General features: G+C 40.3%; 1 protein-coding gene across 3 annotated transcripts in view; it reads left to right on the plus strand.

The window, feature by feature from the left end:
* The window catches only part of NBAS (NBAS subunit of NRZ tethering complex), a 316,983-nt gene that overhangs the window by 204,007 nt on the left and 87,251 nt on the right, over positions 1-25,725 (plus strand). For all 3 annotated transcript variants that reach the window (XM_072767683.1, XM_072767684.1, XM_072767686.1), the window contains exons 39-42: positions 1,186-1,262; positions 1,650-1,787; positions 13,738-13,967; positions 17,352-17,462. In XM_072767683.1, coding sequence (XP_072623784.1) covers positions 1,186-1,262; positions 1,650-1,787; positions 13,738-13,967; positions 17,352-17,462 — 556 coding nt within the window. The remainder of the gene's footprint in view (positions 1-1,185; positions 1,263-1,649; positions 1,788-13,737; positions 13,968-17,351; positions 17,463-25,725) is intronic.

The raw sequence follows: 25,725 nt of genomic DNA on the forward strand, positions 1-25,725 counted from the left end.
TTTTGACACTTCACCCACTTGTAGGTGGTTCCTCACCCTACCACCGTTTCATTGCCCAGACTGTCAGCTAAGCCCAGATTATATAAATGACTTAAATTTTAGTTCAAGTAAGACACAATTAGGAAGGTAAATCTTCTGGAAAAAAATTATATGGTGTATTTCCAAAGTCAAATATCATTTACTTTGGATTATTCACATACTATTCTCCTTCATTAGTGCAGATCATGAGTCTGCGTTTTTTAAAAATAAAGGATTTACGTTGTGATTACATATGACTACCTGGTATTTGTCACTAGGACCCTAAATGAATGGAATATTTCCTTATGAATACAGACTGTGTATAAACAGACTTTTTTGGCAGTGTGCTCTTTTATTAAAGCCATGACATCGATAATTGTTGCTTATATAAAAAAATTTTGTGGGAAAGTTGTTAATAGTTGGAATATTTTAAGATCTTATATAATCAAAGCAAGGGTTTTAGTGGAGTGCAATGAAGAGGGATGTTCCTAGAAGGAATAAAACCATATTCATTGTAGTAATCAAAAGATTTATCCTCAGTTTGCTCACACAGCTGTTTCGTTGCCTTGCTCTTTAGTGTTCATATGCTCATTTTCCATATTAAGCTGTCATTGATATACTCAGTTTTATAGCATGGCCTGGGTCTTTGAAACCAAAAGATTAGCTGTAAGAAAGCATCCTCACTGATCCATTTGCAATTAGACTTTGTACCCGCATGAACAGAATTTTTTTTTTTTTAAAGATTTTATTTATTTATTCATGAGCGACACAGAGAGAGACAGAGACAGAGACACAGGCAGAGGGAGAAGCAGGCTCCATGCAGGGAGCCTGACACGGGACTCAGTCCTGGGACTCTGTGATCACGCCCTGAGCCAAAGGCAGATGTTCAACTGCTGAGCCATCCAGGCATCCCCATGAACAGAATTTTTAAAAGCATTACAAATAGTACAATATTTCTGAATTAAGACAGGGTTACTATTTAATAACAATTTTTCCTATGATGTGTATTTGGATGGTACTAAGAGGCATTTGTAAAAGGTCTTAAAGAGTCCTCTGAAGCTAATTATCTGTGGTAATCATGTAAGATTAAAAACTTGGCACTCAGTAACTGCAAATGTCATATAGATCCTCAAGAATAATAATGCATTTTTTTCCCCCTGCCTTCAGTTCTCTTGCAGCTGGCAAGTGATGCTTTACCAAATGACATGACATTGGCTCTTGCTTATCTCCTTGCCTTACCACAGGTAAGTTTACCCTTACCAAGAGAGGATTTAATGAATAAAAAAATCTGTACTGGAGATTTTTCACCAGTAAGTTGTTTATTATATATTTCAGTTCCTTCTGATTATTCTTACATACTGGAAGGACTGTGGTTGTCAGTACTCAGAGAGCAGATTCTACAATTTTAACTAAGGTGTTAATTTCAAAATCTTCTTTTACATGCAGAGGGTCTGCCTTTACGGTATCTTCTGAATTTTAATGTAGTTCTATTAAGTTGAGCTTGAGTTGAACTTTGAACCAAAGTGGAAACTTTGAACCAAAACTCTACAGCCTTTACTGAAATGTAATAGCTTATGACGATTTCCTTAATTTCCTTTCAGCTGAGTTCATTCTGTCATGTTCCTTTCTAGGTGTTGGATGCTAACAAGTGCTTTGAAAAGCAGGCCCACTCTGCATTATCTCTCCAGCTGGCAGCATATTACTACAGCCTCCAGATCTATGCCCGCTTGGCTCCATGTTTCAGGGACAAGTGCCATCCTCTTTACAGGGTGAGTTCTCATGGTTCCCACTTTATTAACAAGCAGAGTTAAAGCTTCTCTAAAATAGTTAAAACACGTGTTTACCTCTTTGGAGGGACTGATCTGCCTTGTATCCAGAATGCATTCCCCGTTGCTCACAGCCCTGGCCTTTCCTGTGTTGGACAGAGTTGCTTTTCCAGGCATCAGTAAGAGGAAGTTTCCAGTGTTTATGGTGAATGCCAATTCTCCCCACAACTTTGCTCTCATTTATATTATTTTACAAGGTTCTTAGGAAAAGGTTTAAAGTAGTAGAAGAGGGTAAGTGGAGAATTGGCTTTCTAATTCACTGCCCAAAAGGAAGATGGCTCCGATTTAGGACAGGAGGCAATCCAGTTTTTTGAGCAGTTGCTGTACTTTGATTTATTTGAAAGCCAGAAATATGAGAGTAGTAGCTGCACAGATAAACTATTGAAATGTGTCAGGCTTACTTGCCACCAGGCTCCAGACCACTTTTATGTAACTTTATTATTTCTGAGCAAAAGCGCCGAAGTGTTGCCTTAAGTTACGTGTGACTTCTTTTGTGGACACAGAGCTATTATAGATGCCATTAGAAAATCCAAGCCCTCCAGGTTTACTTACATATACCAGTCTTATTTATCTGCCTTTGGAAATTATCTGTTTTTTTTTTTTTTTGTACTGAAGTATTTTAAAAGAATTACCACTTTTAGAGTAGATAAGCAAATAGATCAGACTTTCAAATCTACTACGTGTACAAATAAAAAGTTCAAATTATATTGAGGCATGATTCTTTCTCCTCTGACCTCAAAGCACACTGTGAAGAAGTAATTTCACAATCTAAATGTGAATGAAAGTTCTAACTCCCTCAGCCATCCAAAACATATCTAAGTGCATGAAAACATTCCATTTATGGCAAAAATCTGTGGCTTTCACTCATCAGTTTTTCTTTACAAAGAGTAAGGATAGCAGGAGTTGGGGGGTACCCTCTGCAATATAGGCTAATCTCGCAAGGGCAATACTATCATTAGATGTGTATTGTCCTTTGGCATAATCATATTGTGATGACATTTGGCTATGAAAGGAATGTTTTCTTTTTAGCCAGTTAATATTTAAGGTATTACTTTATTTTAGGGATCCTGAACTTATTTATTTTTGTTTGTTTTTGATAGCTAGTGCCGCTTCATACAGTTACTTTATTCCATGCTCTAGTAATTTCCCTAGAAATATGTCAGGTATGTTCTTATGTGAAATAAGTAATTGACCTACTATGCTGTAAATTGAGGGAAAGAAGTGATTATTTAGGTGGAAAGATGGCGGGTTTCTTTCTGGAACAGCGTACTTGCTTTCTTACATTTAATCGGATGGCTGGCAAAGAATGTTCACAGCATGTTTGCTGGAGTCTGCTTCTAAATACCCTTTCATTAGTGCTGTGTATGTTCACAAGTAACAAATAATTTACTCCAGAACTCCAAATATATTGAAACACAGTGAAGCTTTACTTCGACCAAGAGCTTTGTGACATGTTGTAAACATAAGTTTGTCGTGTCCTCAGAATGTACTTGACTGAGATTTCTAAGCGGGCACCATGGGAATGGGATCCAAATGCTCAAGTGGGATCTCCCCCTTTTGTTCCCACTATATGTAGTCTCTGTTAAGATCACGCTGTGTGCCTAGCACTGTGCTCCATTTCCCATGAGTTCAAAGGATTGAAAGGCCAGTCATCTGGGCACCTCATCATGTGTGCCAGGGATCTGACCAAGCGTTAAGATGAAAAGATGGATGTGGCTGCCCGAATCCACCACTTAACCATAAATGAATAGAGGCCAGTTACGACATGGGGGTTGCTGAAAGAGCAATGCTGACCCACGCAGCACAGACCACATGTCGTCCACCCTTCAAGGGCCAAAGAGGTTGCTGCAGAGCCACACTGTAGCCTCATTTTCTGTTTCATTTCGTTAAAACCTTAATTAAAGTAGTCCTCTTGAAGGAAGATTTTAGTGCAATACATATTGTTACTGTTTTCCTGATAGTAAATTATTTTGTACCAAAAGTTACAAATCTCAAATCATGTACTGTTTGTGAGAGAGGTAAGTTAGGAGAAAACCATTAAATTCCATCCTTACTTTTAAACCTGGAGGTACGTTTCCTTCTTCAGATGCTGCAGTCACTCCATAAGGAACCCTACTTAAAATTTCCACAATTGCACCATGGGAAGAAACAAAATAGAACTCTGAAAGCTAAGGATTAGAAGCAAAAGTGCTTCCATCTTGGTTTCTTCTGTGTTCTTTTCACTCAGTAGCGTGTGAGCATTTTATTTCCACGTCCTATATTTTGTATGTCGAGTGCCTCATGTGAAGGACCTAGAGCTTAGCATTGCAGTGAGAAGAATAGTAAGACTTGATTCCTGCCCCCATTTTACCCTTCATTCCAATTTCTCTTTCTTCCTTCCAGCTTGTGTCACCCTGTTGTCACTGCCCTTCAACTCCTGATCTTGTTTCTGTGACTACTTTCCTATCAAACTATCCTTTCCTTTGAAGATGTCCCTGGGAGCTCTCTTGTCTTGTCCCAGCCCTGGGCCTCCGATCCTTGGTGGTTAGACCACGCACCTGCCCTGCAGCATGATTCCTAACACCTGCTCCCATTCTGCTTTGGAGCCCTGTAGCATAGGCAGCTGCTGTTCATGGTCATTGCTCAGGAAGCATCATTAGATCCTAGTGGGAAAGGAGCCAGTGAAGTCGGTGTGGCCCAGTGGTGATGCCTTAGAATGGGATTTCTGACCTCTCAGCTGCTCCAGACAGAAACAGGTGTGCCCTCCAGGAGCCAGTTCATTCTCCAGGGACTTCTCGGCCACTCTTTGGGAATTGTTTTTGGTTGGTTGGTAGTCTGAAAGGTGAACTGCAGAGTCGGAAGGTATCCGTGATTTCTTTTTAATGTCAAGATATGAAGACATTCTGAAATTCTTCCAGAGAGATGTGTTAATAGGGAGATAATAGATGTGTGAATACCTCTCCACTTGTCTTCTCTTCTCTGCCTCTGATTCTCAAGTTAATTCAGTCTCCATGGTTCATCACCTGGACCACTGTTATAGCCTCGTGAACACCACCCTATCTTCATTTTTGTTAGTTTTATATCTTTTCCCAAACATTTGTCAGAGTGGTCTTTCTGAAATGGAGGCCTGGTCATCCGGCCTTATGCCTCACATCCCTCAGTGATGTCCTATTGTCTCCCAGCGTCTTGCCTCTGCCTTTTTCTCCAACTTAATCTTCCTTTTTTCCTGCCATCCCAAGCCACTGACATTTCTCAAATGCCCAGTCTATTCTCTTTCCTTGTCTTTGAACCTGCGTTTTTGCCTATAATGTTTACTCCCAGCATTTCTTTGCTTAGCTCCTGGGTTCAGGTGTTTCTTCACCCAGGCAGGGTTCCTGCCACCTGCTCCTCTTCTGCAGCGCTCCTAAGCTGTGTTCAGTGCTCTTCCATGGGCATTTGTACTGCCCCCTGCTTGCCTCAGTCATAGCACTTAAACACTCTATAGCTTTGAATTTACATACTCTTCATTTCACTAGATAATGAGCTATTTGAGGCTAGTGGCTGTGGTTGTATTGATAGATTTTTCCCAATGTAGGACCTGGATAATAAAAGGGAATAAGTAAGTGTTCTTCGGGTACATTGTTGAAAATTAATGAGTAATCCTTTAGCACATGTGAAATGATTGAATTGTCTGTGTGTGTATATACATTTGCTCAAGTATTTATCAGATGATTACTTTATGCCAGGCAATGTTCTAGATCCTGGGGAAGCATGAGTGAACGAAGTACAGAAAAACCCTTGCCTTTTCTGGACTTACATTGCATTGAGGAAAAGACCTCATAAGCAAAATAAGTAAATAAAATTTATACTCTATTAGATGGTGATTAGAGCTGTGAAGACAAAAAGCAAAGAAGAAGAGTAAGTGTGTGTGTGTAGAGTACAATTTTTAAACGGGTTCAGGAAAGACCTCAAATTGAGAAAGTGACTTTTGAGTAAAGACTAAAAGGTAAGTGCAGCACAATGAAGATAGGGGGAAGAGCATTCCACAGAGAGGGAACAGTAGTAACAAAGGTATCAAAGCATCACTGTGCCCTTCATGTATACTGTGGTACCTTTTCACAATGTATGAGATAGTATTGAGTTTTTACTATATAAATCTCAGAATGTTGAAGAGTTCCCTGACTCCAGATGAAAAGCATAGAATTGCAATCTGTGACCAGACTTCCTTATGACGAGTAAGATTTCCTCTGTCTGGCTAGGAAGTGTCAAAAGGAGTGTGTGTGTAGTGGAGGTTGGGTGGGGGTGGGTAACAGCAAGGGTCAGCCTAGGGGCTTGCATATAGAAGTTGTCCATGGACAGTAGAAAGATCAAACTAACCCTGAAAAGGCATGGGCTCTCTTAAAGTACCTCTCATATTTATTCTTCCACTTGATCCTATGAACAACCCCATTTTGCAGAAGATAAGACTCGGAGAAATCCAGTTGCTCTGGTAGGAAGTGACATTCTATCACTTAGAGCTTCTGATTTCAGGCTTTACCTGCATTTTGCTTGGACCTGAGTGGTTTCTGGAATGCAGGTCTAATGAGTCATTCCCAGCAGGATGTTCCACTGTGGCTGATTTTCACATAAAATCTAAGCTCCTTTATTTGATGGGCAAAACCCTCAGTGAACTGACTGGTTCTTTCTTGCCCCACCAGCCATGATCCTGACACTAGCTCTTTTGAAGTGTATGTTTTAGCCTTTTCAGAATTTATATTTCTCTGAATTTAGCATCCTTTTTCACACCTCTGTGCCTGTGCAGTTGTAATTTCCCCACTTGAGGTGACTCCTTCTTCCCACTCTGAACAGGTAAGTCTGAGCTCAAAAGAGCCTCCTGAGCAGACATAGGCCTCTTCTGGGTCTCACTGCCTCCGCCCCCCCCCCCGGCCAATGTGGACACCCTGGGAGTGGTTCTTTGTGGGATTGTAACTGAGACACAACTGTCTGCTCTCCATGGGGTGATCTTATTTGAGGGCAGGGGCCCCATCTCTCTCTGAATTCCCAGGACCTCACCCACTGGAGTGACTCAGTGGCTGTTTGTTGGCCTCTGAATAACTTCAGGAATCATTTCAACTGCTGTGGGTCGGGACAGCCTTCAGACTTGAGTTTTGTGCATTCTACCTCGCTTAGATTTGAAGGGCTCAGAGATGGGCACAGTAGCTGGATGATGTAAGTACATAGGAGTTGTCCACTGACCACCTAATGGCTCATCATTTGAGGCTTTTCATCTTCCTTTGTATAAAACAGCACTGCTGAGTTTGGAATTAAATATAACAAACTCCCAATGAATCATTGTAGAAATTGAAATAAAAGTGGTTTCAATTTGTTGCCTACACATAATAGCACTCAGTGTAGCTAGCTTTCACTCAGTTGTCACTTCACCTTGCTTCTATTTTCAGCCCTCACTTTCTCTCCTTCCACCCCCTGTAGTTCTGAGCTGTGGGAGGATAACTTAGGTAGATTACTAGGTTTGAATAAAAGTACGGAGAGAGTTTGTGGGGTTATTTCTGACAAAAGGCCTGTTGGGAAGCACCACTCTGAGCCAGCCAGCGAGTGTGGGCTCCTGGAGCTTTCCTGGATTATTTTTGGAGCAGCCCACCTTGCCTCAACTTTTCTTTTTAGTGACATAGGATAGTGATTGACAGACGGTCAGGCAGAAAGAGTATTCTCTCCTTGTATTTGTCCCGATTGACTTGTTTTTATATTTAAGGAATAATAAATACATGGCCACAAAACTCAAGTGATGAAAATACAGCAAAAAGTCAGTGTTTTCTTTTTGTTTCCTTCCAGAAATAGTTTATACATATTTATATATTTAAATAAGCTTTTTTTGTGCAAATGTGAATATACACATTGTTACATACCCTGATTTTGTTTTCATTTATACCTTACCTTTATTATTATTGTAAATGCATCTTGAAGTGTGATCTTTTCTAGCATTCTTTTTAAAAAGTTTCAGAAGATAAAATCAGTTAAAAATGGAAACATGTCCTTTAGTTTTTATATGCTGGAGAAGCAAACCCAGCAGGGGATGAAATTCAAAACTTTATGGTAGACTATTTCTAAAATGTGGTTTTTTTTTTAAGCTACTAATTGAAAATACTAAGTAGAAAATTATCTCAAGCAAATAACAACCCTAGAGGGGAAATACACCACCTGTTTAAAACTTCCCAACCAACATTACCAAGAAATGCAGACTATTAAACCGGAATGGATTTATTACCTCTACTAGTAAGCAGTAGATTAAGTCTTCAAGCATTCCATAGTCATGAATATTTAGGCATATTTTATTTTTTATAGAGACTTGACCATATTCTTTAAAGAAATCATATTTTATTTAGCCCCTGAAGAACTGCATTGCCAAATTTTGGGAAAAACTTAGAATAATTTAATTTTCCACGCTTCCTGTTTTAAATTTTTGATGCTTTTTTATGTTATTAGTTTTTGCAGCCTGTGATGTTTTGCAATATCACTTTGAATACTGAATATGGGAGATTTTGAGGCTACCTAGTCCTTCAAAAGCTTCTTAGAAGCCAAAAGTTTTCATACGCATGGATTATGTCATTAAACTTCATTTGGAAAGCAGCAAGAACTTTGAATATACTCTACACACACAAGAACAGTGGTATTAGATATAAGTTTGGATGTAGAACATTGATGGAACCCTGTCAGCAGCATAGGAAGAAAAGGACCTGTTGTAGACAGCGAAGTAGGTGAGAGGCAAGGAGTTAACCTCACTTCCTCACTACCAGACCACAGCCGAGGCTGAGTGGAGTGCAGATTGGCATCTCTGATTCAGGAACTGTGGTCTCATGGTGTGCATCACTGGGTTGGTACAAGAGTCCAATGACATTCATGGTCAGATGCTTAGACACTTGAATGCCATACACTTCGGAGGCTGAATGAATGAATGAAATGAAGTGTTGGGGCAAGTAGGGGACTCTTTGGAATATTTTGAGAGAAATTGTGGTGAGGGGAAGAACTGTTATTAAAACTCAAATATTGGGATGGCTAGGTGGCTCAGCAGTTGAGCACCTGCCTTGGGCCCAGGGCATGATCCTGGAGTCCTGGGATCGTGTCCCACATCGGGCTCCCTGCATGGAGCCTGCTTCTCCCTCTGCTTGTGTCTCTGCTTCTTTCTCTCTGTGTATCTCATGAATAAATAAATAAAATCTTTAAAAGAAAATAAAATAAAACTCATATATTAGAAGTAGTCATGACGAGTAAAGTTCCTTGAGGAAGAGATAGAGGTAGTAATGATAATGGTAAGAGGATACCTTGTATAGAGGGCTACAACTTACAACATGCTAATCCATCTAGCCTCATTTAATCTTTATGAGGACTCTCTAAAGAAAAAATTGCTTCAATTTTAATAATGGAAAACCTGAAACTCAGGGGACACGAACAGTAATCAAGGTTATTTGATGCCAGTTCCTGTGGTTTTTTTTTTTTACCTATTACTGATTTTTTTGTTTCTTAGAAGCCTTTGGGGGTTGTCCCTTTTCATTAGTATTATGTTTTAAACAATAAAGTTTTGAAAGCCTTTTTTTTGTACATTTAACAAATATTTGATAATCCATAAACTTGGTGACACTTAGAAACCTATCATCAAAGAATTAATGGCATGTTCCCTAGTCACCTTATTAGGACAGTCACCACCTTATTATTAAAACAAGGTATATTTATGCCAAGGAGTTGAATGCAAAATGATATTCTAAACTCTCTCTGTTGTCATTAGAGAAGAAAAAAAATGAAAGGCTTGCAGATACAGCTTGAATCATATATTTAGTTGGACACCTACCATTGTGTGTCCTCAGTGGTCCTTTGTATTTACACTTATGTATATATGAATAAAAGGGATGAGAGGGAGAGTATACGGGTGTGTAAAAAAACCAATCTGGATATAATGAGAGCATTAAATTCATCAGTGAAAGTTGATTGTTTGTAAAAGGACTTAAATGCTGAGTCTTAGTTACATTTGGTGGGAACTGTGTATACACTGGTCTCATCAAGATCCTTATGATTTTAAGAGCAACCCCTCCCTGTAGACCAAATATAAAAAGATGGTTCTGTGGGGAGGCATTATGCTTGCGAGTCACATGCCACCCTGCTACTTAAACCAGAGGCCTCAGTCAAGTTTCTTACCTCCTTATGCATCTGTAAAACAGACGGTAGTGGTAAAGTCTGGTCCCACAGAATTATTAATATTAAATGAGATTCAGTTCATGTATGTTTAGCAGTATGCCTGTCTCCATACTGAAGACTGAAATATTAGGTATTTGTTCTTAAATATTTCTTAGTAAAATGAACACATTTGATGTATAAAGAATATGAAATAAAAAACTTAAAGGGGCTAGATAATTTCTACTCAGTAAAGGAAAAGAGATTAAAATTGTTTAAACTGTGTAGAAATATATTGGCTTTAATTTATTGCTCTAAAATAGTACTTTAAACAAAGATTTGCTCTGAATATTTAGTGGAGGCATATGCATACATGAGAAAAGATGTGAACTTCCCAATTCCACACCTGGAGGAATTTCCAAGGTTTTATTTAATTTTCATGACTGAATTCCTATGCATTCATAGGATTTTACCCTTAGCAAGGTGATCATCTGGTAATGTTCTTATGTTTTACATCTGAAGAAACTGAGCCCCCGAGGAGTGCAGAGAGAGGATCCCTCTCTCTTGATTCCCTCTGTGGAATTCCCATTACTCTTGGTTTGTGCTTATATTCAGAAGCCCTCTGTGAGTTGCTTGTGTGTATATCTTTGTTGCTGCTTTTTAATTCCTTGAACCTAAGCTCTGGGTCTAATTTGCTTTCTTAGAATGATAGAGAAGACAGTACTTTAAAATACTTTGTGTCTCATAACAAACCATGAAGAGGGTATGCTTATTGACTCCCATGGGTGAAGAAACAGATTTGAAACATCTTGCCCCAAATTGCATCCCTATTGACTAGAGGATGTACTCCTGACTTAAAAGCCACTACTACTATCACTATACTTCCCTCTTACCCTATCCCTGGTTTGTGCATGAGAGTCTACTGTGCTCTGGAAAAGATAAATTCATGAACTATATGTGGTCTCTGCCATAATTTAATAAGCTGTAATTTAATATTTATAAGAAAAAGCAACGTAAAGTAAGTTGTATGGTAGAGGTACAATGAAAGTGTATGCTTTTGAGTAAATCTCATAATCTCTTTCATTTTCTGACTACCTGCTTCATGCCAGGCCTTGATTTGGTATTTTTTATGTGTTGTCTCTTCAACTTCACACAATTATGAGGGCTACATTTTACTGCCATTTTGTAGATGACACGATTGAGTTTGTACCTGTTAAGAAACTTGCACAAGATTGTCCAGCTAGTGCCTTCTGTGTGTCCATGCTGATTTTTACTATGTCCTGTCATTTTCCTTCATTGGCAAATACATGAAAATGAAGGTTGTATGTGAAACTGGAAACTTTTCTGTGGGAAAAAGAAAAGCTCACATAAATGTTAGGAACAATTATACCCATTATTGCTTTGTGCTACCATTTTGGAGCTCTGCACTCTACTGGGTCTTGGGATTTTTTTCTGTAAATTGTATTAGAATACAAAGACAATAGAAATGAGGAGGCTTTATACAGTTGAGGTCAAGTGAAGAGTGTGTAGGCCACTCTCCCCAATCTTGAGATGCAGAAAAGAAATGGCTAAAAACTGAATACGGAGAAAACCTGTGGGAAACCCTTGAGAGAATGGAGGTGGTGGGCTCCTTGAGCAGGGCTGGGAAGCCCCTGGTGGGGAGGGACTTGGACTCCCACCGAGAGATAGGCTGCATGGTTCTTACCTCTCCTTCTAGGTGCACTGGGCAACTGTAGACAGAAGGCTTTGGTCTGAAACCACAGGATCAGAGTGACTGGAAAAAAGCTGTCCTTGTTGTGGTAGACATGTGTATGCTGGTGGAGTGCAGAACTGGGGCACAAGGTGCTCTGTGAAAGGACAGCTGCCGAAGAGCTATCCTGCCACCCTGAAACCCTTGTTCTCTCTACTACTAGGCAGAAATGTGCTAACCAGTTGAAGTGAAGGAACTGGCACTATGGTGCCCACCCAGGAGGCAGAGCAGGTGGAGATGGGCTGACTGTCCCTGGAGCAACGTCCCCGTACCCTATGACTTCAGGGCTGGCTGAGCCCATGGCGTGTGATTCAGGGTGCTGCCTGAGGGTTCAGTCAATAAGCAGAAAGGGGGTTGGGTTGAATGTCAGTCGTAGAGGTGGCACTGAGAGCTGAGGGGTGGGATCCCCTTTGCCTAAATCTGTTGCCAGAAATACCATCCATATGTGGCCAATTCCCAGATCCCTTCTAATTGCTGTTAGATTTGCTTTTTTCATGCCATCTTCCTGTCAGGTCTTAGCTACATAGGCCTTAGCACATACTATACCCTTTCCTGGGATTTGTCTGCCTGGTTCTTGCTTGTGTCTTCACTGCTGATACCTGAGTACTTAGTCTAGACATTAACTCTTCCAAGAAGACTTCCTGGATACTTGCCCACATCCACTCGACTGTATTCCCACAGCACCCCGTGCTTCCTTGTGTCACATCATTTAACAATGTTTGTCTCTCCCGATAGACTAGCATTCTGGGAGGAAAGGGTCTTGTCTTCTTAGTACATCACCTGGCACAAAATAGGTGCACAAAAAATTACTTGTTGAATGAATGAAAGATGGTCTTGTTAGCTTCCTTTGGAAAGGTAGCTTTCAGTCCCAGGTCTTTTGACTTGAGGCACTCTTAATCTGTGGTTTTTGCAATAGGACTGAGTATATGCATAGAGGTAGGGAAAAAAACATTGACTTTTTCCTTAAATCCACCTACTGGAACCCACGAAGATTCTTTAATTGGGTTTTATCGGGACTCCCAGATTGTTCCCTAATAGGATCAAGAGAGAAATGTCAGGCTAGGTTTGGTAATATAGACTCGACGTTGACAAATCTCCCCTGTAGCTCAGAATAATGGCTTACACATTAGAAATGCTGACAGCTTACTATAATTAGGTGTGTTTCTGAGAACCAAAGGTAGATTCTGGAGTTTTTTTTTCCTAATTTGCTTATATTGAAATATAAACCATGTCTTCCTAGGAATTGAGAGTGATTGAATTACTGTTGTTCAAGTATCAGGCTCCCTGTTAAATATTCCAAAATCATTGCTGAGCAGGTATTGCTTCATTGACACCCAGACCAACTTTAATGTAAATAAATGTGGCCAGTTAATCACTTAATTTTTCTTTCCTGTCAACTGTTGAATTCTGGGTTTTGTTCTATTTGAATAATTTTATTGTTGTTAGAGAAGCTTTTAAGAATTATAGAACAACATCCCATTGAGCCCCAAATTGAGCAGAGTAAAAATTGGTTGGGTGCTCTTTTATGCAACTGGAAGTGTTTTATGAGTTTAGGAACAGGGATGGGTTTTTCCTAACTTATCCCTGGAGAAAACAGTCTTCTACTTAGCTGTCTGCGCATGTCTGCGCATGTGGCATTGTTTGAACTCTGTTTTGTTATTGAGAACAGTTAGATGGTCCAAAGAAAATTTATACGGGGGCAATCATGACAAAAATTACTCCCAGGGTAAATTATTATGAATGATCGGATAATTGAACCAGTCTAACATAGGATGATGGTAGCTGAAAAAGTAAGTGTATATTATTTTTTTAACTGAATGAAGATTTTTAAGGAAGAAGAAGAGCAGGAGTCCAGAAACCACCTTCCAGACTCAGTTCTGTGTCTTGTCTTTGTGATCTGCATTGATTTTAGGGTAGTTGTGAGGCTTGATTTAACTGCAGCAAGGGAAGAGTCAAACAGGTGCCTGGTAGACATGGTCTTCTTGTTACTTTGTTTTGTTTTTGTTGTTGCAATTTTTGTTACAGGCTGATCCCAATGAGCTAATCAAAATGGTCACCAGACATGTGAGTAGATATGGACAGGAAGCCTGGCCAGAGGACCTTGCTTCATTGACCAAGCAGTTGCAGTTCTACAATGAACGTCTCCTGGACTTCACGCAAGCTCACGTCCTTCAGAGCCTTCGCAAGGGTGTGGATGTGCAGCGCTTTACCACAGATGACCAGTACAAAAGGGAGACTATCCTTGGTTTAGCAGAGTAAGGGATGCCTTTGTTTCATAAAGGGATGGATTTCAAATGTAAAAAAGGGGTGCCTGGGTGGATCAGTTGGTTAAGTGTCTGACTCGACTTCAGCTCAGGTCATAATCTCAGAGTCATGAGATGGAGCCCTGCTTGGGGCTCTGCGCTCAGCAGGGAGTCAGCTTGAGGTTCTCTCCTGCTCCCTCTGCACGTCAGCATCCCTCCTTTCTCTCTCTCTCTCTCTCTCTCTCTCTCTCTCTCTCAAAAAAAAGTAAAAACAGGTTGAATTATCAGAGCTATTAATCACAATCTTTTGAAGATTTACATCCATGGTTGCTATAAATAGGGCTTTACCTACCTCTTCCTATTGTATAAGGAATGTGTGGTTGTTGCCAATTGAATCAGGAGGCACAGGCCGTGTTTTGGGCCCACAGATTTAAATGGTAAGGGTGGGTATTATTTAAAAAAATAAAAATAAAAAAATTTCCCATGATTTGGATAAAGCCCAAGACCAAAATTCTTACCATGTTAGTGGTACTAGGGTATGATCTGGGGTGAAAAATGTGAAGCTTATTATTAAAATTCAAAACCAAGATTGCCTGTTATTCCTGGAAATCTCACTTTTCAAACTACACAACAGTTTAATTTCTTCAGTGTGTTGAAAATTAGATGTTGTTGGACTTAATACCAGAGGAAGGACCTGGTGTCTAGGTTCATGGTTCCTTTCTCGGTGTCACTTTCTAGAGAAGGGAAACTACCCAGCTCTACTAGTTTCCCTTGTTGGAAGCCAGTGGGAGCTTCCACATTTCCCTTTGTCCCTTACCCCTTTCAAGAGAAGAGCAAGCCCTTGTGTGAGATAGCAGTACAGTGCAAGGCCCAGTGAGAAGAGTTTCTTTGTAGGTATGGGATGCCCCTTGGTTTTAATACTGGTCTCCAGTTTTTAGTTTAGGTCAAATGAGACTTACATGTCAGAAGGTGGGAAAGTGTGTTCACCCACAATGGTTATTAAGTAGAGTTGTTTCGTTTTTAACACCACAACTTGGGATCCCTGGGTGGCGCAGAGGTTTGGCGCCTGCCTTTGGCCCAGGGCGCGATCCTGGAGACCCGGGATCGAATCCCACGTCGGGCTCCCGGTGCATGGAGCCTGCTTCTCCCTCTGCCTGTGTCTCTGCCTCTCTCTCTCTCTCTGTGACTATCATAAATAAATAAAAATTAAAAAAAAATAATAACACCACAACTTGTGGTGTACTTACCACGCACTGTAAACTATTTTATAAATATCTTTTAATCTTCAAAGATAACCCTATGACATAAAATGGTATCCCCATTTTTATAGTTGCAGAACAGGAGACCTTAGAATGTCAAATAACTGGCCCACGTTTACCTGGGTGGTAAGGATTATCACTGGGACGTTGACTGTGACCTCTCACATAACAAGGCCATCACACCTTTGCAGCACCTGTGGCCACCCCTGTACTGCCTGGTTGTGTGCTCAGGGAAGCACTGGCATGCAGTTCAGTTGACATTCCTACAGCCTTTGAAATGAAGGCTAAATTGTGCCTATCTTTAATGCTTATTCTTCCCTCTTGGTACCTTACTTTAAAATAACAAAGATAGCCCTGCTTATGGAAGTGATATATGGTGTTTTTTCATTATTATTATTTAAATCTTTAAGAAGTAGCAACGTAGCCTTGGCACTGGCTATCTGTAATACTTTGTATTAGCCCGAGCTTCTTTCCTACCAGAAAATACCCCCAAATTCTCTTTTAGAGTAAGACAGGGACTACAGAGATCGAAGAAAAGCTAGAACAGTCTGTTACAGGATTTAGTTAATTAAGAACTATGGAATGGTTTTTTCCTTCCCCACTCTGTGCTCCTGGAGGTTCATGATTTCATAGAGTCATTTAATGTCTAATTTGAAAGTGACCAAAGAAGTCACTTAATCCAACCTCCTCACTTTTGGGAGAGGAATCTGAGAATCAGAGAGCTTTAAAGAGTTGTTTATGGTCACACAGCCAGGACATGAGCCTCAACTTCCCACTGCCGAGTGTAGTGGGCTTTTCCTCCAGGTATTTGGTAATCCTTGGTGCCAATTGCCTTGGTGGCAATCCTTGGTGGCTTATGGTTTCTTAGAAGAAGGTCATTATGTAGAATAAAGGTTACAAGGTAAGGCATGTCTTAACATCATCTATTTCATTTTGCTACAGTTACTGTCCTTTATTTTCTTTCCCAAGTATCCAGCTAACGGTGTGCTATTTGAAGTATGTCCTAGAGGACAAAGACCTGCTTTTGACAAACATAGTAGAATCTTGTCCACAGTTTGTTACTTAGAAAAACATACAACAGCCTTTGAACAGCTTGTTTAAAATGTGTGAGTGTCCATGGCATTTCTGAGCTAGCAGTTCTGATTCAGAGATGGGAGTTCAACATCTTACATACAAGAGTCAGTGAAGCACCTGCTTCCTGCTGTTCTGCAACTCTACCTTCAGCCTTAATGTGGGCGCTCTGGCCCAGAATTCTTTACATTTCTAGAGGGCCTGAAGTGTGGTGGCCCCATCCCCTGGTTTAAATCTTCCAGTAGCTCTCCATTGCCTAAAGGATAAGATGTAGGCCCCTGCCCTCTGCCTTCTCTCCCAGAAGTCTTGCTGTGTCTTCTTTCTTGAAACTGCCTCACCTCTGGTTTGTTTATTCGTCCTCCAGACTTCAGCTCAGATCGGTCACTTGCTCATCTCTGATGTCAGTGTTTGAAGTCCTCTTTGGTAGTACTCCCTGTGTCATATTTAATTATTGGTTCACATCTCACATCCTTCACTAGGCTGTGAGTTCATCAAGATATATCTTGTTTGTCTCTGTGTCCTAAGCATCTAGCACAATGCCTGGCACAGTCTGGAAAACATAAACATTTGTTAAGTGACTAACTACACTTTCTCAGGGCAGGAATGTTTCCTTTGCACTGTTTTTTGACTGTAGGCTCTGGTGTCTAGACCAGAAATTTTTCGATCTCTTCCTTTTGGACTGGATGACATGGGGGAGAGCCGTTCCGTGCATTGTAGGGTGTTCGGCAGCATCCCTGTCCTCTACACACTAGATGCCAGTAGCACTCTCCTCCTCCTCTTCCACCATGATAATCAGACACTGTCAGATGTCTCCTGGAGGACAGAATCCTCCTTGATTGAGAACCACTGGTCTAGACCCTTCCTTGGTCAGTGTATTCTAGTAAAAAAGGAGCATTATAATTCCTTGGAAGTCCTTTCCCTGAATTACTGTGAAATGTCTTATTAAGGACGGTGCTGACTACACCCCTCACAGCTGGAGGAGAGTCCTACTGAACATTTTCTTTGCTGATTAAGGTAATATGTTTCTCTTCTCTCCCTCCCCCGTGGCTGATGGACATTCTCAAAGAACACTTGAGGAAAGTGTCTACAGCATTGCTCTGGCTCTGGCGCAGCGTTACAGTGTCTCCCATTGGGAAGTTCTTATGACCCATTTGGAGTTCCTGTTCACTGACAGTGGGTAAGCACACAATTTATATGTACATTGATTTCCACGTCTGCCTTTTCAGACTCTGTTCTAGGAGGATCTTGAAATCGTAAAGCATAATTTCATCTTTGCTTTTGAGCTTGGTAGACCAATATCTGCACATTGTCTTTATACATTTCTGATATACGTTTCAGTATTCCAGCAATAGTTCATTACATGTTGTCTTTCAATAATAACAGTCCTGAGTTAAGTTAATTTTTCCTACATTTATTCAGAAGTTTTTTTATTGAGAATCTGCTGTATATGAGGAACAGGGTTAGATACTTGGGTGACAGTAGTGAGCAAAGACAGACATCCCAGCTGTCTTGAAACCTGTGGTCTACTGTGGGAAACAGATTATAATGGAATAATGACGGACAGATGTGAGATTAAAACTGTGACAAGTATCATGAGCCCAAAGAGAGGGTTTGGCATAGTTAGGGAAGACTTTCCTGAAGAAATAATGCTTGAGCTGAGATCTAAAGATTACATCAAAATTATGTATACTACAATGAGAAGGAAACCATTTTCTAGGGAGACAAAACAGTTAAGTGCTGTAGTCCTTGACAGGAAGCAACATGGTGCATGTGAGAGCCTAACAGATGGACAGTGTGGCTGAGGTCCAGAGAGTCAGGAGAGCACAGTGTGAGATGGGACCATGGAGAAACCCAGAAGCCAGGCCATGGGCAAGACTACAGGCCTATCACTACAGTTATAGGAAATTTTGTAGAAGAGAGGGAGGTGATATGATCAGGTCTGCATGTTGATAAGATCAGTTTGGCTCCCGTGTTGGGAAAAGATTTTAGGGAGACCAGTGCAGGCATATAGAGACAGGTTAGGGAGCCATTAGAGTAATGGAGTGGCAGGGCTGCCAGCAAGAGGGATGGAAGGGAGCAGCAGAGAGGTAGGATGGAGGGAATGGGTATCTTTGTGCTAGCGAAGCCATGGGAGGGAAGCGTTTAAGGAAGGGGAGGGAGTATCCAGTGGAGCCAAACCCTGCGCAACAGTCAAGAAATGCATATAATTCAGCATTTTTAATTTTTATTAAATCTTTAAAATGTTAGCATCTACATTTTTAAGGATTTACAGAATTGCTTCATGGTGATAGTGTTATGTATGATAAATACTGCACTGACTTCACCATTTTTGAAACACAGTAATATGTTCAAATAAATGTTTCTTATGAATATTGGCATTTAAAGAATATCTTGGCATTTTATTAAATATCTTTTTCTTTTCATTGAATGTTACATAAAAGGCTGTCATATCTGCACAAGTATAGGATGCTCCATTGGTCTCCGAATATATTATAAATTATCAGGCAATCTAGTAATGTGCAAGACTGTTCACAGCATATCATTATACCTGATAGCAGTGTGATTATGCAGGCGCACAGCAATTACAAAAGCAGGAAATCATTACCTCCTGGCGTCATTACCTGTGAGTGACAAAACAGCTAATATTGATTTAGAAGTGGTGTTTAGTGCTCTCGTTCTTTACTTAAAAGGTAGTTTGCCTTACTATTTAATCAAAGTCGGTATCAGATATTTGAAACCAGCCTTGTTAATATAGTAGAAATGGCCCAAAATTTACTCATTGAATCAATGCATTGATTCAAGGGAAGGGGACAGATCAGAGTTATTAGAAAAATAATATTTTTTTTCCTTAAGATTTTGTTTTCCTATCCCTTTAAAAAGTCATGTTCCCTGCAAAGTTGATTTCCATAGATTTTACATTCTCTTTCCTGTTGGTTGAATTTGGGGATATTCCCTGCCTCAGCACATGTACAAGTAGGTGCATGCCGATGGCCTCGGGTGAGGCAGTGTTACACAATAGAGCAGAAACCTTCAAATCAGGATAGTGACATCAAATCCTAACCATCTCTCTTTAGCTATATATTGCTATGCAAGATAATTCAATTCTCTGAAACCATTTTCCTTAACTTTAAGGTGTGATAAAAATTAAATGACTTCATGATAAAGTAGCAAGCCTGTGTTCCTTTCACACGATCAGTGCTTCATTAATGGCAGTTATTCTTGCCATTTCACTTCTGTAAGAAGGAGATAATCGTCATTAACACCTGTGCTTGAATTCTGGTCTCCTTTGCTCCTTTTTTTTTTCCCCTCAGTTTTTTTTCTTAGGAGTTTTGAACGTCAGTGATGGCTTTGAGTGGTCATGTGTGCCTGGCATCCCTTCCAGCAGGCAGACTGGCTGGCTCAGCCTCTTGTTCTTCTGGGGCTTGGTCAGCTCCCCGCGCTCAGGGCTGATGTACCATTCATTTCAGCCTTAGTAGCCAGCATCGCTTCTGGGCTGTTCTGGGTGCTTTGGTGGATCTTTCAGGCATCATTAATTACCAGTGTGCATGTGGATTAGCATGAGAGCATGGGCTTTAGAGTCAGGCCACACTTCAAGATCCAGATCTGCTGCCCATAACCCCACCTGTGTAGCCATGAGCAAGTCTCTTAATCATCTAGAATCACTGTTTTTTTCAGTTATCCAACCATTATCCTTACCTTGTAAGGTTGTAAAGATTATAGACAATAATCTGCGGGAGACATATAGCCAGAGGGCTCTGTATTACCATTGCATTATTCCTGTTATTTATCTTGTCAATTTTGCTGACTCCATGAATATCTTTAAGTTTTGGACACAGGTCATTTTTGAAATACCAGACGCGGCTTCTAGTTGATTGAATACTACAACATTTGTTCATTCATTACATATTACTATTTTTATAATGTCTTCCTATTCTAAGCTTAGGTTTAAGTGTTGGGTAAGACATATCATTACCCTCACAGAGTTTATAATAGGGGAGAACTCTCCAGCGCACCGCCCCCCACACACACACTCACACTGAAAAATATCCAGAACATAAATTGCTAGTCATGGTAAGTATCATAAAGGAAATGTACAAAGAGCAGATAGCAGTCTAGGCAGAGGGTTCTAGGGTAGGAAAGGTCTTGGTATTTTTGAATAGCCACAGGAAGATCACTGTGGTCAGAGCATATGGCACCTGTGAGCATAGGAGAATGGGATAGGGACCAGAACTACTTTTGACTGTCCTCTTTGATGACACCCTCCATTTTCCCCTCTCTTAATTAAACAACAGATCTGAAGGCCATGCATCCTGCACTTCTAATTCACTCTGATAGCCAGCCACCTTTTAGTCACCCAGGTGATCACCCAAGAGATTTTGCTTGGGTGTCTGAGATAATGATACCATCTTCTTCTCTGTCAGGTGGTTCTGTACTATTTCCTTTAGACCTATGGCAAGGGTCCCTGATGGCAGGGAATCTGACCATGCACTGCTGTTGTCCACAGTCAGTTTCATATTCTCTGGTAGGGTTCTTTTGGTACAAGAGGTACCTCCTCCCAGGTACAAGGGGCAACAAGGGCGAGTTATAGCTGTGGGAACATGAATACACTCTAAGGTGTCTGCCTTTTTCTGAATTGGAACAGAAGATACACAGGACCTGTGCCCCAGGGTTGCTGCTGCTGAGGGTGAAGCTTTTATCCAGAGTGCCACATTGTAAGATGCCAACTTCTGGCCTCCTCTGCTGTCTCTTCCTCCCTGAAGCAAGCCTGGCATTAGTTGAGGAGATAGTGTGAGAATAGTTAGTATGGAGTGGGGAATTAAGGTAGCTCAGCTTATTAAAAATAGGTCATAATGTTGAAAATTAAGATAAAATAAAAACTAAGGTCCAGGAAAAATCCATATTACGGTAGGAAGGTTGAATATAGATATATATTCAGGTCATCATTATGCAGTTGTTGTGTTTTGTTTTGGTCTTTCTTTTGGCCTAAGTGGGGGCAGCAAGAAGAGATCATGACCAAGACTATGATTTGCATTGTGCATAAGAAGAAACCTACCATTCCTAAAAATGAAAGCACTAATTACCACCTTTACCAAATTAGAAGCAACTGCTTCCATACATCTGTAACCTTCCTTTCCATGTTGTGATCGTTAAGGCCACTTCTCCCCCAAAAAGTCAGAAGTTCTGGACACTGCCAAAAATATAAGCAAGAAAATGCATTTTGGCTTGTTTTCATCTTGTAGAAAGTGCTCAGGCTTTGAATCATTCAAGTCTGTGTTCAGGTTATGGCTCTCTGACTTCCTGCTGACATATCCTTGGTAGGCATCCCTGTATGTATGGCTAGGTTTCCTCGTCTGCAGAATGGGTGTTCTCATTCCATTTGGCAAAACTGCTGTGGGATTTAAGGGATTTATACAAATTACCTGACATGTAGTAGATGCTCCGCCCCCCTCCCAAGTAAAAGCTACTATTGTCACTTCTAGAAATAAATCATATGTACTGAACCCATCCCATGACTACTGTTAGCCTAACTTTGCACATCTGATTCTTGAATTATTATTTCTCAAGTCAATGTTGATATTAATTATTAGGTATCTGCTTTGTGAGAAGTAAATGAGATGACATTGTACTTAGTGTCTAAGTGCTCAATACATGGTGCCTATTACTATTTCTGTGCCACAGTATCTTTTAAAATATTTTTTGTTAGGTGGTTATATGAGGCCATGTAAACCGGTGAGAATTTAAGGGGTCAGGATTGTCACTATTAGAAGAGATGAAGCCTGTCTTCATGACTTGCTCCATGACACTCAGTTCACAGAAAATATTCCTCCTCATATGGTTAAGGGTCTGACTCTTGGTGTCAGCTCAGGTCATGATCTCAGGGTTGTGAGATTGAGCCCTGCATCAGGCTTCATGCTGGATGAGGAATCTGCTTAAGATTCTCTCCCTCTCCATCTACCCCTCCTCTCTCTGCCTATCTCTCTCTGCCTCTCTAAAACAAAACAAACAGAATTTAAATAAGAAAAAATAAAACATTCCACAAAGAATCTCACTGAGTGTTTGTATGACAGAAATAGGGATACTCTTTACTGGTCATTCCATCAGCTGTGTAGGTGAACTGGAAAAAGTTAAATCCCATTTTTCAGTTTACAAAGACATTTGACCAAAATGTTGGCAAAAGTGAAAAATGCCATGATTACCTTGACCTCATTTTCTCTTTTAATCACATATTCAACTGTCAGGCAGCACCGCAGAACAAGTCAGACACATCAAGTTCATTCTGAATCATTTGTGTAGTGATCATTGGATCTTTGGATCATTTCTCTCAGGTCGGAGTAGTTGTAACTTAGTAGAAACATCTGGGGGAACCCTGTTCACTCATGATCATCGTCATTAATTTGAAGCCATGTCTTTAAACTCTTGATCAGTCTTTGGGGGAAATGCTTGTCAGTTGCCACAGTGGACTCTTGTCAAGCCTGACGGTCATCCCTTTCTCTCTGTCTTTCCCAGGGGCCTCTCCCTCATCCTACCCCTGTCCCTCCTCCTCCTCCTCTCCTCAGTATCCCCCATTCTGGTAATGGAACTGTTATCAATCAATCTCAGACTGAGCAGAGAAAAACGTATTTAAATAAATTTGTTTCCCCATACAAATATAAGTTATTTCAACACATGCTGTTCTTGAATCACACTTTTGGGTGATTGACAACTTGAAGCCATTACAGAGCACTAATCAAGGGATTAATGCTCAGAATTTATTCCTTGTGCTTTGAGTACAACTAATGCTAGTTTCTTCCTGTAGTTAATCTCTGAAAGTTAAATATGCACTATATTATATAAGCTGCTTTACAGCTAAAACTTGGCTCAAGAAAAAGCACTTAAACAGATTTTAAGGGTAATCATTAATTTGATTAGTGAAAGGTCCATAGTGGTTTCATGGTATTTCTTCCTACTCTCTTGAATGTGGGTTCTTTGGAATGTTTTCTAAGCAGAGACTTCATTTCCTGTTCCAGAGGGAACAAGCTTCTTTCAATGGAAACTATTAAAATGGGTTATTGATTACTGGCATCTATAAAAGATCTCAGCACATTGTAATTTACTGAAGAGGGAGGTTTTGGTATTTATCATGTGTCAGTAAAGGTATTCCACTATCTCTCTTGACAAGATAATTAGGTAAAATTGCACATTGGCCAAACTGAATGGTAGGCACAGAAGAGTAAGTGGGTGGGCAAAGGGGAAAGTAATGCTGATTGAGAGGGACTCTATTCAGAACAAAGTCAAACACCAGTGAACTAAAACCTTGATGGTTTAGTCACTGTCCATTTTGTCGATGAGACTGTCTCGAGTATTCTGTTTATTGGGTGTTAGGGATGAGGTGTGACAGGAGGACTCTTAGAGTCGTGCTGCTGGGACAGAGAACTAATGTCTGTGCTGCAGAAAAAAAATCCTGTTTTTGAAATGGTTGGTAGTGCAGGCACTTGACCTTCGTCAGTCGATGGCTGCTTTGCGATAAGCTGAGCAGAACGCACACCACATCCAAACGGAGGTGGACCTTTGGCCTGAGGCGAGTCGCTTGACCTCTGTGATGGCGCTTCTCATCTGTAGGTTGCTAATTACTTAGATTTGTCTTGCCTCGCATGGTAATCAGTGTAGTAAGTGCACGTGTGTTCTCCCCTTCCGTCAGACATGCTGTTCTGCCTGCAAATCTGTTAGTACGAACCGTCTTAATGGGGTTACGTGGTTTCTTATTTACTTTTTCAGACTTCATTTTGCAAATTATGCAGACACACAAGAAACTGTGAATCACTGTCGTATGCCGCTGGGTGTACAGTAGCTTTCAGAGATGACGTTGCATACTTTGAATAGTGATAGTATCAAGATTATTCTCTGAGCAGCCATTCATTTATACTCTGTGGTTATTGTACAGATCTTGTGCTTTCTTGTCTTTGATACCTCTATTGTATTATTTTTGCTTCATTCCTTTTTACAATGACAAGCTCAAGTGCTCCCTTCATTAAGCCTTCTGTTGACAGTGACAGCCCCCTCCTCTGAAGTTCCAGCTTTAGGGGTCCTACTCTTAATTGGAATATGACTGTGTGGCCTTTATCCACTCACACCATTACTGTGCATTGTTGTTTTAACTCTGAGTATTTATAGCTCAACTAGATTTTCAAGCCACTGGATGAGAGCTCTGTGTTGTAGATCTTTATGTCCTACCCCACCCCTCTAGTGCTGAGCACAGTGTCTGGTCCATAGAGGACACTGAAGTGTTTGTTCATCCACCCATTTATTCAGCATTCATAAGGCACATGTTGAATGTTTCCTTTGGGTGGTGCTTGGAACTGAGAAAGGTAAAGAAGGTGTGATATCATCACTGTCATCAAGCGATAGTCTAGTCAGGGAGACATACAAGGTAATGAAAAGCTAAAGCATGTTATAAGTACCAGAATAGAAGGATGCTCAGCGGAAGCAGCCAGGGAAATTTTTATAGATCAGGGACATTTTTATAGATAGGGATATTTTTGTAGATGTTTTAATTGTGTCTTAACAGGAAAACAGGATTTATCTTGAAGTGACAGTTAAAAGAGCGTTTTTAAAAATTACTTGATATTTTCACTTTGTGAATTGCTGTTGTGACTCCAAGTAATTATCACACACTCATAAAAATTTTAAAACACAATTTGTATTAACTTTATCTCCATAAACCAAAAACATGTCTTGGCATTTTCTGAAAATGGGAATTCCAATAAATAGGGTATCATATTTCAGAGGGTTTGCTTTTCAACTGTAAGTAATCTAACTCTGATACTGCCAGAAATCTCACTAGCTGTCCCATATACTTTGTTTGCCACCACTGAGAGTCCCGGAAACTAGATATTTCTAGGAGTGCCGAGGGCTGCCTGAAGGACTCTGAAAATTAGAGTTTGAAACTTATTCTACGTGGGACATCAGGGTTATACTGGACTGGAAGCATTAGGTTCTGTCCAGGGTGAAGCCAAGACTAAAATTAAGTCTTCTCCCCCAAAATGAAAACTGATAAAAAAAAAAAACACTCCTTGAATTTTTTCAATAGTTTAATCTTAAGTGACTTTTTAAATTATAGTATTAAGACATCTAAATCATGATGAAAATATCAAGATACGGGTTTTATTCAAATGGCATTCTTTAATTCAAGAAAGCATATGTATCTGTTCTTTCCTATTTTAATTCTGTTTGAACACAGTATCAAATTTGGGCCTTTGGAATAGCAATTCAGGGTTCTTGGATGTAAAACTTAGATGCCTCAAAGTTGGAGCTGTTTCTTCCCCTCACCATTTCCTAAATTCCTGAAATAATAAGGTTGTTCACATTTCTGTAATGAAACTCAGATTTTAAATGTTTCTTGTGGCATGAATAAATAGTTCATAGTGGAGGCTGAGAGTCTGGGTTCCTGGCTGGTACACATT

Source organism: Vulpes vulpes, chromosome 8 (assembly GCF_048418805.1).
Source record: "Vulpes vulpes isolate BD-2025 chromosome 8, VulVul3, whole genome shotgun sequence".
Taxonomy (NCBI): Eukaryota; Metazoa; Chordata; class Mammalia; order Carnivora; family Canidae; genus Vulpes; species Vulpes vulpes.